At 38.9% G+C, this 14801-nt stretch overlaps 2 protein-coding genes across 11 annotated transcripts in view; one reads left to right on the top strand and one right to left on the bottom strand.

The window, feature by feature from the left end:
• The window catches only part of LOC127853741 (cytochrome b-245 heavy chain-like), a 55736-nt gene extending 52166 nt beyond the window's left edge, over nucleotides 1-3570 (bottom strand). For 4 of the 10 annotated variants that reach the window (XR_008036731.1, XR_008036732.1, XM_052388485.1 and 1 more), the window contains exons 1-2: nucleotides 2765-3568; nucleotides 1932-2027 (exon numbers count right to left, since the gene is read on the bottom strand). Coding sequence is in view for 8 of the 10 variants with exons in the window: in XM_052388485.1 (XP_052244445.1) it covers nucleotides 1932-2027; nucleotides 2765-2806 (138 nt within the window). In the remaining 2 variants the exon portion in view is untranslated. Of the gene's footprint in view, nucleotides 1-1931; nucleotides 2028-2764 lie in introns of all 10 variants that reach the window. The other 6 variants (XM_052388480.1, XM_052388481.1, XM_052388483.1 and 3 more) reach the window with 6 other exon arrangements.
• Nucleotides 3571-7228: 3658 nt separating this feature from the next.
• LOC127853739 (BTB/POZ domain-containing protein 6-B-like) lies at nucleotides 7229-14704 on the top strand. Its single transcript, XM_052388478.1, has 6 exons — nucleotides 7229-7280; nucleotides 8204-8281; nucleotides 9289-9781; nucleotides 12404-12463; nucleotides 12802-12980; nucleotides 13320-14704. The coding sequence occupies exons 3-6, from the start codon at nucleotides 9302-9304 to the stop codon at nucleotides 14413-14415; spliced, it is 1815 nt and encodes a 604-aa protein (XP_052244438.1). The 5' UTR covers nucleotides 7229-7280; nucleotides 8204-8281; nucleotides 9289-9301; the 3' UTR covers nucleotides 14416-14704.
• Nucleotides 14705-14801: the final 97 nt, after the last annotated feature.

Here is a 14801-nt window from a genome sequence, read left to right as displayed (position 1 = left end):
TTGTGACTTCTAGAGTGATCACAAGGTTTCTCTATAGCCATATAAGGAATACTGCCCCACCCCCTGGCGGCCATTTTTTCAACGGACTGAAACCATTTTTAAACTCCACCAACATATCATTTAGACAAAAACTTTGACAAAGTTACATAAACATTTGGCAACAAATGTGACTTCTACAGTGTTCACAAGGTTTTTCTTTTTTTTGACCTAGTTTTTGACCCATCATGACCCAGTTTCAAACTCAGTCGAGGTATCAATGGGACAAATGTTCTGACCAAGTTTCATGAAGATCGGACAATAAATGTGGCCTCTAGAGTGTTCACAAGGCAAACTGTTGACGACGCACGACGGACGACGGACAAAAGGCGATCACAAAAGCTCACCATAAGCGCGTTGTGCTCAGGTGGGTTAAAAAAATGCAAAAAAAAATATTTGGGGGGGGGGGGATTCTTGGGTGGGAAGGTTGGACGGTATTTCAAAAATAAATTATCAAAAATAAATATTTGTGTTTTTTAACCATGTTAAAAAAAACAAGAGATGTGTTTGTCAGAAACACAATGCCCCCTATTGTGCCGCTTTGAAAAAAAAATAAATAAAAAATAACCTTTGACCTTGAAGGATGACCTTGACCTTGAACTTCCACCACTCAAAACGGCAGCTTTATGAGAACTCCGCTTTGAATTTATTTTTTTTGATCTTTGACCTTGAAGGATGACCTTGACCTTGAAGGATGACCTTGACCTTGAACTTCCACCACTCAAAATGTGCAGCCTCATGATAACGCCGCTTTGAAATTAATTAATTCTTTTATCTTTGACCTTGAAGGATGAACTTGACCTTGAAGGATGACCTTGACCTTGAACTTCCACCACTCAAAATGTGCAGCTTCATGAGAACGCCGCTTTGAATTTTATAAAATTTTTATCTTGAAGGATGACCTTGACCTTGAACTTCCACCACTCAAAATGTGCAGCTTCATGAGATACACATGCATGCCAAATATCAAGTTGCTATCTTCAATATTAAAAAAGTTATGGCCAATGTTAAAGTTTCGGACGGACAGACGCCATATATTTGACATTTGACCTTGAAAGATGACCTTGACCTTCACCTTTCACTACTCAAAATGTTCAGCTCCATGAGATACACATGCATGCCAAATATCAAGTTGCTATCTTCAATATTGAAAAGGTTATGGCCAATGTTAAAGTTTTCGGACGGACAGACACCATAAATTTGACATTTGACCTCGAAGAATGACCTTGACCTTTCACCACTCAAAATGCCAGTCAGAGTTACATAACTTTGCTTGCACAGTCCCCTTATGATAGTTAATAAGTGTTGCAAGTATAAAAGCAATAGCTTTGATACTTAAGGAATAAAATGGACCTAAACACAAAACTTAACCAAAATTTTCAATTCTCTTAGTATAAAAAGGGCACATAATTCTGTCAAAATGCAAGCCAGAGTTATCTAACTTTGCCTGCCCAGTCCCCTCATGAAAGTAAGTAAGTGTACCCAAGTTTGAATGCAATAGCATTAATACTTTATAAGAAAAGTGGACCTAAACGCAAAACTTAACCGGACGCCGACGCCAAGGTGATGACAATAGCTCTTTTTTTTTTTCAAAAAAATAGATGAGCTAACAATAAAATGTACATGAAATGTGCCAGTTAACAAGAACAGAAGATGCAGTGTTTACTATCAAATGGAACTTCAAAGCACTTGCAATTTTTTTTTTAATTTAAGCCTATTTGTGTTAGCTTGACTGTATGAAAATCCTCTTACTAATTGAGATACTTTCAAGTATCTTTGAATAACAGTGCTTTTTGTTGATAGTGGAAATCTCGAGAAGGCTGACCATTCTCGAATCCGGGATCTCTAAAACTTTTTTTAATTTATGTGCACCAATTCACTCAACAAATACTTACCCCCAAAATCTTTTTCAAGTAGAAGAACTCCTTACTATTAGCATACTTGAAGTAAGTATAGATGAACATGGCTACGTTTCCAAGTATCCATACAGCCTAAAACAACATAAAATACCAGTATTTGTAGAAAGAAGTCATAAAAACATCATAAATTATCATAGTACAATCAGAAAAAAGAGAATGGATGTGCATTTTTTTCATGTATATTCTAGTATTTTGTTGCTAATGTTTGTAGGGATTAAATCAGCAAGTATTTTACACTTAGATCCCATAAGCTGAAACTTCAACCCACATGTTTTATGGTTAAATTTCTAAGTAAAGTAAACATTTATTAAAGCTGTATTTTTAATTATAGAAGAAAAAAACATCAGGAAACATGTCTCCAAGCCACTATCTGTATACATGTATGTCTATATCATGTCACAGTGTTTTTCTTTTATTAATTCAAAATAAGGTCCGGTAATCGGCCCAATTCCCAATGAAAGAAAGTATATACTGTTCTGAAATGGGAGCTAAAAATTCCCAATGAAAGGTTTCCCTTTTTTTTAGATCTCAATATTTTGTTCAACTCCCATCCATATATGTTCAAACTTAGTAAATTTAATACTGAAAACATTTGTATTCTCAATTTTGAAGCATTTATAGAACAACAACACCAACAACACTAATTTTCTAATTTTAGTAAAATCGTCGCAAATGTTCCCTTGCCAATTCAAAGGGACCTGGCCCCACCCCAAAATGGTGGAACTAAAATACACTGTGTCAGCAAACAACGTCCTCTTATTTTGAAGATCTAACAGTAAGGCTATCATAGCCATGAAATGTGAACTCACAATGAATATCCACCTTGGCAGGTCATTTAAGTGTCTGGCCATGGTGTCTGTCTCTCTTACATTACCATCACTCCAATATGCAGCTTTAAGAAGTCAATAAAATCTTTAAAATAATCAAAATTTTCATTTTTTATGTTTAAAACCTGTGTCATTATAAATGCATTAAAAATGCAGTTTTCGTTGTTATGTCCAATATACAATATATCGACATAAAACACACGCTTGTTTTTGTATTTAAAAATTGTTCACTTCCAAAATTCGAATGTTTTCAATAAGAGTGCCGATACTACGAATAGACATGCTACTCATGCTCGCTTGGTCAATGTTGCATGTACCCTAGATGAAATACTTCGCATTTAGAATAAATCTCAACAGTAAAAAGATACATTAGCTTACTGCATTTACAATACAATGCCGCATATGAAACAGTTTGACATTATTTTTTATATTTTTACTTAGAGATATTTATTAGATAAGTAGTTTTCTTGACTTATTTTAACTGTTTATAGCATTTGTTCTCTAACATCGACTTGTCAATAATCTATTTCCGCGTGTTTTTTATTGCTAACATCCGGATGGCTTATGTCCGCACATACGATGTCCGTAAAAAGATACACTAGCTCACAGCATTTACAATACAATTCCGCATATGAAACAGTTTGACATTATTTTATATATTTTTACTTAGAGATATTAATTAAATAAGTAGTTTTCTTCACTTATTTCAACTGTTTATAGCATTTTTTCTCTAACATCGCCTTGTTAAAAATCTATTTCCGCGTTTGTTTTGGTAACATCCGGATAGCTAAAGTCCGAACATACATCCAGTTTTATGGCTACACATCACAGATATTTCTCGGGGTGTTGCCTGGTGGTTCCGATGAAAGAATCCGAGGTGAGAATTTCTTCAGTCAAAGCACAGGTGGGTAGCGTGTGGCTATGATAATAATTAGTAAAATCATCATTTTGAATGAAAAACTATCAAATTATAACGAAAAATCAGCTTCTCTGGTAAAAAAAATCACAATCGAAAATGTTGGTGTTCTTTTATACATTTTAAGTAACTGTTGTCTTCTTCGAATAGGAAGACATCACGAACTCTAGATGAGAGGGAGGTCAATATACGCTCCGTGGAAGACATTAATTAACCTGGATTAACTATATATATATATATTGTTTGTTATCGTTTTGCTTTTGTAGTATTTCAGAAAATAATCCCACCACTATTGATCTAGTTTATATTGTCTACGAGTTGGTTTCAATTTGCATATGTTATGTATGTTGTTTTGCTTATGTATTTGCCAACAAAATTGACTTCACTAATACTGCCTCTGTGCGCTGTAAGCCAACTTAAAACACGGTATAGATGATACCACAGGGCGGCCCGTCAGTTTTCCCCATATCATACAAAGCAAGGGCCTATTTGTTTGTGTAGGTCCCTCGACAAAGTGGGTGTCCGTCTTGAAAATTAAATTAAGCACGATTTAAAGACGTCGCCTGTCCATGATTACGGAATACTTATAACGTACAGACGACCGGGCGATTTGTTCCAGGCCGAGTGAGTTCGAAAACGCATCGGTCGGGCCTCGTTCAATCGCCGGACCGCGTTGCTGTGATATGAGACTGTCGTACGATAGTTCCTCTTCATAAACAGCCCATCATGTAGAGTATCTTATAGTTTTAAATTTCGAGTAACCACGCATTTTGCCACTCTACCTCTTCAACCGCCCCTCAATTCCTCATTTGTTGTCCGTCTCATTATTCCGTTATATGTTCATTTGACCACAGCCCCTACCTTCATCATTCGTACTATACATGAATACAGTTTCAGAGGAAAGATATTGCATCGACTTAGTTCGTAGCACACTACATAGAAATATATCGTCGAGGTTTTTGTCCTCGTGGTGAGCCACGTTCCGTGGCCTTTTCAATTCCATGTGCTTTTATGGTGCCTCCGTGCTTAAATTACTGAAGATTTATTCTGTTAAAATAAGTAAATATTATCGTCATCTTGTATTGCGGATAATTACGCATGTCACATAAATTACGGGTTAAATATCTCAGACGCCATGTGTCATTTGTCTTTGCACAAAAACTAAGTATACAATAGGTTGATTATGTTCATGTGAATAACATATACTAGCCTAAACGATATTTGTTAAGTGAAAACATTAAGTACTGTACTTTATAGTCAACCCATTCATCTAAGGGTTTAAAAAAAACCTGCGTCGGCCTAGATCCCTTGTCAGGGACCCCACCGCAACTGGTGGATAAGATGCTTAGAAGACATGACCATCATATCCATAATCGCTAAGCAGGTTGCAAAATAAAAGGACAACGTCTTACCAATGAGCGACCTATATACTGTAACCGTAAAAAAGCTATACTCGAAAAGTCATTAGTTTATAGTCCGAAAAGTCATTAGTTTATAGTCTTCACGCGGATGAAAAATGCACGTTTAGATTTACACGTGGGCGAGTGAAACTGACACCTCGGTGGAAAATAAAATTGTCAATTCAATAAAAAAAGTTACACTAATTAATAATTGAAAAGAATGAATTAAATATAGTAGTCAATGCATGGACCTTTATTGAACATTAACTTTGGGAGGAGTTCACTTAGTTATGCGTATGTGCGTGTATGTGTGCGTATGCGTGTGTTTGTGTTTATAAGGTCCTTAAACGCATATGTCTTTTTTTTAACGTCCGGTTACTACAGCAATCTTCATAAAAAATAACTTTAAAGAATACAAAACGGATGTTTGCTGAATATTAGTATATTAATCGATTTAAAACACTAACTTATCGCAAAAAAATTAACCAAAATGCACGATCAACAAACTTCTAAACATCCAGCGAAGAAGCTATAATTTTGTTTAAGCCCGATGTTTCTGCCAATTTTGACGATGCTGCGAAGCAGCTCGTCTAAGTTAACATACCATGAAAAAATCTTCACAATGGCGACCTATGTAAAAGACCGAGCCAGTCCGATTGAGATAGCTCGATTTTTCTTATCGGCATACCTCGCTGATTATCATTGATAAAGGTAAAGGAAGCTCAGCTATAAATAGGACAGCATATTCTGGGGAAAAGATTTAATAAAATAATAGTTTGAAAACATTAATTTTAAATCAGTTATATTCAATCCATTATATGTTTATAGATCAATGAAACAACTATGCATTTTCTGTATTGTATTTGACATTTGTCGTGATTTTGTAAATAAATTGCGAATAAAAACGTGTATAAATCAACAGAGAAAAAAATATATTTTCATACACATGGGCAAGTGAAATCACATCCGTACACAATTATCATTAACTTATGAAAGGAAATAACGAAACATAAAGTTTGGTATCGATATACTTGTGAAATTAAAGAGCATGGTGTCATTAAAGAGCATGTCAAGTTTTGAATATATCTGCTGAAACGTTATGTTATAACCCACAAATGTTTTACTGTAACAGAACGTTTTTTAAGATAAGTGGTACAGAAAATACACGTCAAATATTTGTTAACGATATTTCTTGTTATATTTGATCAAGAATGTAACCCGCCTCCCAGATTCGCTGAATGGGTCAAGTTCCCCACGGGTACTACTCTTCCGTTTCCCAAATGTTTTTTCGTACCCATATTTATTTTCCTACCCAAATTTATTTTCCTACCCAATTTTTTCGTACCCAATTATTGTTTTGTAACCAAATTTGTGTTCGTACCCATTTTTTTCATAATGTTTGTACCCAAAATTTTCGTACACATTTTTTTTCTTACCCGAAATTTTCATACCCACATACACACTGGTGGTGATGTAGATAAACTTAAATTGATGCTTTTATATCCACCCTTTTCAAAAGCATCGTCACACCAGCACTGTCAGTACTTTGATTAAACAACGCTTTAACATTGAAAATAACGCCCTTACATATAAATATAATGATATTTCTGTTTTATGATCGGGAGTAACAGTTTAAATAAATGTTCGTTCTGAAAAATAAATCAAACGCAACGGAATAAATATTAAAATAATTATGTATTGCTATTTCAACAAAAACTATTTTCAAAGTGCATTAGTAAGATAAACCGACATTTCTTATGATCAACCCTCTTACAAGAGGGCGAAATAAAAGATCAATCCGTCAATAGTGCCGCACTTCAGCGCGACGCCAAATAAAAATACACCATGTGTATAAAAAGTAAATATTAAGGGAGATTACTATGTCTCGCTTTCCAAGTTTTTCATCAACAAAAGTTCGCCGTTTAAAGCGAGATTATACGATTTTTATATGTATTAAATTGTAATATATTGATACAAATATGTTATAATAACACACAATATGCAAGAAAAATGATACATTTAAGACAAATTTCATAAAATACAGCAAATACAAATTAGCGCCCCGAGCCGATTGTGACGAAGATAATTCGTACATATTTTCTTACAATAACCGATGCATTCGTATTTTAGTAAGTGTTCGTGTGTCGTATGGGAGACGGAAAACTACAACGGGCGAGGCATGGTATGGTATTGCGCAAGGGGGGGTTAGAGGGTTAGGGTTAGGGTTTGGGTTAGTGTTAGGGGTCGGGTTAGGGTTTGGTTTAGCCTAAACCCAACCCTAACCCGACCCCTAACCCTAACCCTTACCCTAACCCTTTTTTGGGGTTATCACCCCTGGCCATGCCTCGCCCGTTGTAGTCTCCCGTGTCGTATGAACCGATATCGCTGCAGGAATTTCAAATGAACCGTTAAACTAAATTTAGATTCACATCGTACATGCATGATATACATGCTGGCGAATTCGGCTGTACAGCCTTTTTCGATTTCAGAATTAAATATTTGGCTTATTTAGCATTTGTCGACACATGTTCTTCTTAACTTTTATTTTAGTTTATATTGAAATATATGTATAATAAGTTTTTTTTGCACATTTTATATTAATTAATAAATATTTGACAAGATCGTATATACCCACTTTAACGCAATTTCAGTTGTTGGTATGTAATAAAAGGAGCAGATTTATGTTTACCCCACCCTTCCTCTCCTAATTGAAAGAATATATTTATATGGTATGATTTATATAATTATAAACATATTGTTCTTACATGTTTTATGATATCTTAAGTTCTTAATTCAATCTAGTCATAGTGCAATTTTCATCTTAAGTGTGCAAACTTATGATCGCACACATTTGCTACATACGATCCATTAAATTATTATATATCCACCGGGTATATGACTATATGTGTATTATCACGTTCCTGACATACCTCATGGTGTTAACATGTACTGCACTTCAGAAACAGCCAAATGCATTCGGAAAAAAATCGAATTTAACTTTAAAGTTTGTTTTGTTGTGTTTGTTTTTACTGACCGCAATAATTAAGTAACATTTTAAAGGCATTCACTGCATGTTTACTGACATTCTCTCTGTATATACATTAGCGCCGATGCTGCTGCAAATCTATACTGGCCCAGTAAACCAAGGTTCTGTATCCGTAGCGCTGTGGAGGACAATAGAAGGTGAATCGACTTTACAACATTGTCAAAGGAGTTTTCAAACATTCCATACGAGTCCGCAAACTTAGGTCCAAAGTAAGCAGCTCTAGGGACGCAATAACCAATTAATCAATATTGTATTCAAAGAAAAACGCCGCCGCGTGGCATTAAGCAATGAAATGTGCATAATACTACCGTCTCCATTATACCTGTGGAATAGTAACCGGTGGTCATTTGCTGGAGGAATAATTTGTGAGTGTGATTTCAGATGATTATTCATTTTTCATCATTTTTGATGAAAAATGATCGTCCCGATATTAATGATATTAATAATAATAATGATTATGATAATAATAATAATAATAATAATAATAATAATAATAATAATAATAATAATAATATGATAAATAATAATAATAATAATAATAATAATAATAATAATAATAATAATAATATATTATTATAATTATTATTATTTTTATTATTATTATTTATTTATTTATTTTTTATGTCCCCACCACTATAGTGGGGAACATATTGTTTTTGCCCTGTCTGTTGGTTGGTTTGTTTGTTTGTTTGTTTGCTCCAACTTTAACATTTTGCTATAACTTGTGCAATATTGAAGATAGCAACTTCATATTTGGCATGCATGCGTATCTCACGGAGCTGCACATTTTGCGTGGTGAAAGGTCAAAGTCTAGCTCATCCTTTAAGGTCAAAGGTAAAAAAAACAAATCCAAGGGAAGTAATAAGCTTTAAAGGGAGATAATTATATGAACCTGCCAAATGATTAAAAAAAATCAAAGCGGCGCAGAAGGGGACATTTCTTGTTTATTATTAAATTATTAATGGATTACGTCAAACACGCAAAGGTTTTTCATTCGTATAAATCTTTTGATGATAAAGTATTGTTCATGAGCTTCTTTCAATTCCTGAAACTGCAAGGTTTTAAACATGCGTGACAGAGATAAGCGACGTACGAGTGGGTTTGGAAGTATTTTGGCATTTACTTATTGTTTAAATTGATCTAGGCTAGCCAAAGTCATGTCTCAGAGCAGACAGTTACAAACCGAACGAAATAACAAAACACGAGCCAACAGCAACCAAACTACCGGTAATAGAGCGGAGGAAAACCCGAACGGGAGAAGTGCGTCGATCCGAAGCCCGGCAGCCATATCTCGCACCCCAAGCGCAGACAGACGTCTCCTGCGCACGCTCACCGTCTCGCCAAACGTGGACAACCCCACACCGGAACCAGATATTAACAATTTTGTGCGCAAGTCGCAGCCTGTCAAACAACAAAGTCTGCACACGCAGTCACGGCGTTCGCAAGGGCAGCACACGGGAACGCCAGTGGAGAGTGCTGTAACGCCGCGGCAAAGTCGCCTACGCACGCCCACAGAGTCCTATGTCGGCAGTCCTAACCGCACACCGGATGACGGTAGCGCCGATGAAGGTTCCAAACCGGGTCGCACAAGCAGGGTGGTCATAACACTTCCTGCAACGGATAATGAGATCAGAGCGGTATGTCAATACCGTATTTTTTAACATTAGAGGAACTATACAAATATAAGCAGTTGGTGTTCGTTTCCAAAACTGCATCTCATTTTTTGGTAATATTTTATCACTGACCATTATATAGTAATTATATAGTAATGATAAAAATGTCACATATTTCTTATCTCTTAATACGCTGACATGGTGTCTCTTCCCAAATACAATGCTGTCTCATATTAGCTCATTAAGTTACTGAAACCGTTTCTGTTTGTGTTTGTTGTGGAAACTTTGTGTGTTCCCTCTCTTTACCGTACGTTGACCCGATACCTGCAGTATACATTTATTTACAATGTTTTTGATGTAATGACAATCAATGTAGTACATGATGACGACATCAGCGTTATTTAAACAATAATAAAATCGATGCACCGATTGGGTTAAATTGCTGGTAACATGCTGTGATTGGTAATATTGCCGAGACATGGCTGATATTGAATATCGTTTCTCATGAGCTTTGTGGGAGAATAACCCAATCGAATGTTGAAATCAGTGTACTATTTCTCTATCGCCTACCATTGATCGTTGCCGAATCAACACACAATCAAGGCAATCCGTCTCATTGAAGCCCTAGCAGCGCAATATTGATTTGTTCTATTGATCTTTGCGACTTAGCTATGCTTATTATGAAAATAACATATTAATATAGTTTCCGATAACAAACAACTGAGCTCAACGCCCACCAGTTAACATATCAATCACACACGTTAATTAAATGGGTTATTTGAAGCCTGCACACGTCGCATGGTGTCCATTGTACCCACCGACTGGTCTGACCGGTTGTACTGTTCATGGAGACTCAATCACACTCGTTGAGCACTGTCAGTCTCGAGCTAGTGTGACTGGCGTGACTAATTAATGGTACTCATGAGCGCTGGATTCCACGAGGTACATGTAGTGTGACTGGCGTGACTTATCAGTGGTATTCATGAGAGCTGGACGCACGGATTAGAGTGGCTGGTGTGACATATCAATGGTACTCGTGAGCGCTGGACGTACGGACTAAAGTGGCTGGTGTGACTGATCAATGGTACTCATGAGAACTGGACGAACGGACTAAAGTGGCTGGTGTGACTGATCAATGGAACTCATGAACGCTGGACGTACGGACTAGAGTGGCTGGTTTGACTGATCAATGGTACTCATGAGAGCTGGACGTACGGACTAAAGTGGCTGGTGTGACTGATCAATGGTACTCAAGAGCGCTGGACGTACGGACTAAAGTGGCTGGTGTGACTGATCAATGGTACTTATGAGAGCTGAACGTACGGACTAAAGTGGCTGGTGTGACTGATCAATGGTACTTAAGAGCGCTGGACGTAGGGACTAAAGTGGCAGGTGGGACTGATCAATGGTACTCATGAGAGCTGGACGTACGGACTAAAGTGGCTGGTGTGACTGATCAATAGTACTAAAGAGCGCTGGACGTACGGACTAAAGTGGCTGGTGTGACTGATCAATGGTACTCATGAGAGCTGAACGTACGGACTAAAGTGGCTGGTGTGATTGATCAATGGTACTCATGAGGGCTGGACGTACGGACTAAAGTGGCTGGTGTGACTGATCATTGGTACGAGTACTCATGAGAGCTGGACGTACGGACTAGAAAGGCTGGTGGGACTGATCAATGGTACTCATGAATGCTGGACGCACGGACTAGAATGGCTGGCGTGACTGATTAATGGTACTCATGAACGCTGGACGTACGGACTAAAGTGGCCTTTGTGACTGATCAATGGTACTCAAGAGCGCTGGACGTACGGACTAAAGTGGCTGGTGTGACTGATCAATGATATTCTTCATGAGCGCTGGACGTACGGACTAGAGTGGCTGGCGTGACTGAACAATGGCAGTCCCTCTCTGTCTCTCTGTCTGTCTGTCTGTCTGTCTGTCTGTCTGTCTGTCCGTCTGTCCGTCCGTCCGTCTGTCTCTCTCTCTGTCTGTTCCTGTCTGTTCTGTCGTCTGTCTGTCTGTCGCGTCTGTCCGTCGCGTACTCGTCTGTCTCTTCTCTCTGTAGGTAGAGATTAGATGGTATGGCTGAGAGAGTTAGGGTAGGTAGGGAGTGGAGGAGAGAGAGGAGAAGCGAGAGAGAGGGCGATAGAGAGAGAGGAGATGAGAGAGAGGAGAGAGAGAGAGAGCGAGAGAATAGAGAGCGAGAGAGATAGATGAGAGAGAGCGAGAGAGAGAGAGAGGATGAGAGAAGAGAGAGAGAGAGAGAGAGAGATAGAGAGAGAAGAGAGAGAAGAGAAGCGCTAAAGCTCTCGAGGATATCTCTAGATATCTCTCCTCTCTCTATCTCTTATCTCTATCGCCCTATCTAATAGCTCTCTCTATCGCTCTATCTCTCTCTCTCTCTCTTTCTCTCCTCTATCTCTCTCTCTCTATCTTACTCTCTCTATCTCTATCTACTCGCTCTATCACCTCACCTCTCTGCCCTCTCGCTCTATCTCTCTCTCTCTCTCTATCTCTCTCACTCTCTCTCGCTCTCTCTCGCTTCTCTATCTCTCTCTCTCTCGCCATCATCTGATGTAGACTAACTCAATCGTGATTTCTGAAGTCGCGAAAATCGGAGGTTCATTTATATGTTTCCAGGACGCATGGCAGTCGGGGAAGACGGTAGTCGAGTCCAACAGCTACATGCTCAAGTACGAGGTTGGCCGCTCACCATCGTGTTTAACTAAAAAGTTCAAACAATAAAATGTGGTATTTCCGCTGCTTATTTTTGACGCAGATCGAGATTAAAGAGAGTGTATTTCGATAATATATACTAATCAAGATTCGTGAGCAAACATACATGTTCAAGCATAATACAGACACGTACATGTATAACATTAAGCGACTCAGTACGTGTAGTAGTTTATTGTCAGGTAATGATGCCCCTTCACGAGTTCATTTAGTGACCTTTCAGGGAAAAGTTTAATTTTGAGCCAAAGTATGCCAAATTTACCCCGGCTGCCCGGGTATGTTACTTGCCGCCTTACTATTTATAGGTTGCGTGTGACGTCACATTCACCGTGGGTGAATCACGTGAGGAGATTCGTGCGCACAAATACATGCTGCTCGCGCGGAGTCCAGTGCTCTTTAAGTCACTCATAAAACACATGGAGAAACCTGACGTGCGGATAGACGTCCCCGATATAAAGCCACATAACTTTCGGGAGCTGCTACAGTAAGTCAATGGCTCGTGGAGGGACGTTGTAAGCACGTCTTACCAAACCTACCATTGTGTATGTAAGAGTCAAACACTTAATGTGTATGCACGACAGCTTATCTGCCGATACAAGTAACATTATGACATCCTTGATATCAGCTGGACAGACACTTCCCTTTCTTCAAAATGTAAACTCTTCTTTTTATATAAACACACACACACACACACACACGCACGTACGCACGCACGCACGCACGCACGCACGCACGCACACACACACACACACACACACACACACACACTGTTGGCATTGTGTGATCTTATCATTGTGTTATTTATTTGCTCGTGTGTTTCCAGGTATGTATATACCGATGTGTTCGACATCCACTCAGACAACGCGCCGTTCATGCTTTATGCGGCCCGGAAGTTCCAGCTGAAGGGATTGTCAAGCCTGTGTTTCCAGTTCCTGGACGCGGAGATGCACGACGAGACCGTGTGCAAGATCATGGAACAGGCGCATATATACAATGAAAACGGCCTGTATGAGAAGTGTGTCCGCTACATATACACCAACGGTAACGCTGTCTTGGCAAAGCCGTCGTTCGCGGAGTTGTGCTCGGAGTGCGTGGAGCGGATCATCAAGTCAGACGACCTGCGCGCGTCAGAGCAGGCCGTGTTTGAGGCGTGTGTCGTCTGGGCAAACGCTGAATGCAGACGTCAAAAGAAGCAGGCGACAGATGAAACGAGACGCAAAGTGCTTGGCAAGCTGTTGTACTACGTACGTTTTCCGGTGATGGATGTGACTTATTTTACACAGAAAGTTTCACTAGGTCAGCTTCTGTCACACGATGAAACGCTGTCTATATTTCAATTTTTTCATGGTGAGGAAAACCAACTCCCTCACAGGTTCATCCGACAGGAACGAAACCAGTTCCCGCGGAACGTTACGGAGAACGCCGAGCCTTTAATGCTAAGTACCACGTCACGCAGTCCCAGCGTGATCAGCGCAACACGGTTTCCCGGAACAGACGGTCAATGGAAGCAGAACGGGCCGCCCGATGCCATTTCTTTCACAGTTTCACAACCAATAGTTCTTTATGGGGTGGAAATATATGGCGCTGCATCCGGAAAAGAGACATACGCGCTGCAGATCCTTGTATACGACGACATCACCCGAGAAGAGATACGTAAGAACGACGCCAGTTTATTCACGAACTCTATAAAAGATAAGTACGAGGTGTACCTGGCCCGCCCGCTGCGGATCCCCCCGCGGCGCGTGTTCACTGTGGTGGTTATCATGAAGGGTACGCCCACCCACAAAGGCGTGGACGGCGAGAGGACGCTGATAATGGACGGGGTCACGTTTGAGTTCACGGACAGCAACCGCAGTTCCAATGGAACGGACGCCAGTGTCGGCCAGATTCCGGGCATTCTCTTTAATAAAACACAATGAAGTTTCGTAATCGGGATACAAAACCAGCATTCAGCTCAATGCTGTATCGTCATGCAATTAAGTTATGTTCACATATTGCGGTATGGTTTGATTGTAGGGGCTATGCATTATTAAATGACAGAATGAATCACTACATTATTTTTATATTTTATTATTGCAAATAAAAAGTTGTTTAATTAACATATATAAAACTATTTTAAATGTTTTACTTTTTCGAAAGATTCTTTAAAGCTCTGATATTCTGCCAAAAAACAACACCATAATTTAGAAATAAAATTAGAAAACTAAATGTGTGACGTCACACAGACCTGACCCACCCCTCCCCGCAATGTCACAAATAGTCACACTTTTTTAACAACCACTCCACCCGTCTGGAGCGTGACGTA

Source organism: Dreissena polymorpha, chromosome 12 (assembly GCF_020536995.1).
Source record: "Dreissena polymorpha isolate Duluth1 chromosome 12, UMN_Dpol_1.0, whole genome shotgun sequence".
Taxonomy (NCBI): Eukaryota; Metazoa; Mollusca; class Bivalvia; order Myida; family Dreissenidae; genus Dreissena; species Dreissena polymorpha.
Note: the sequence above shows the minus strand (reverse complement) of the source record. Positions and strands in the feature narration are given on the sequence as shown.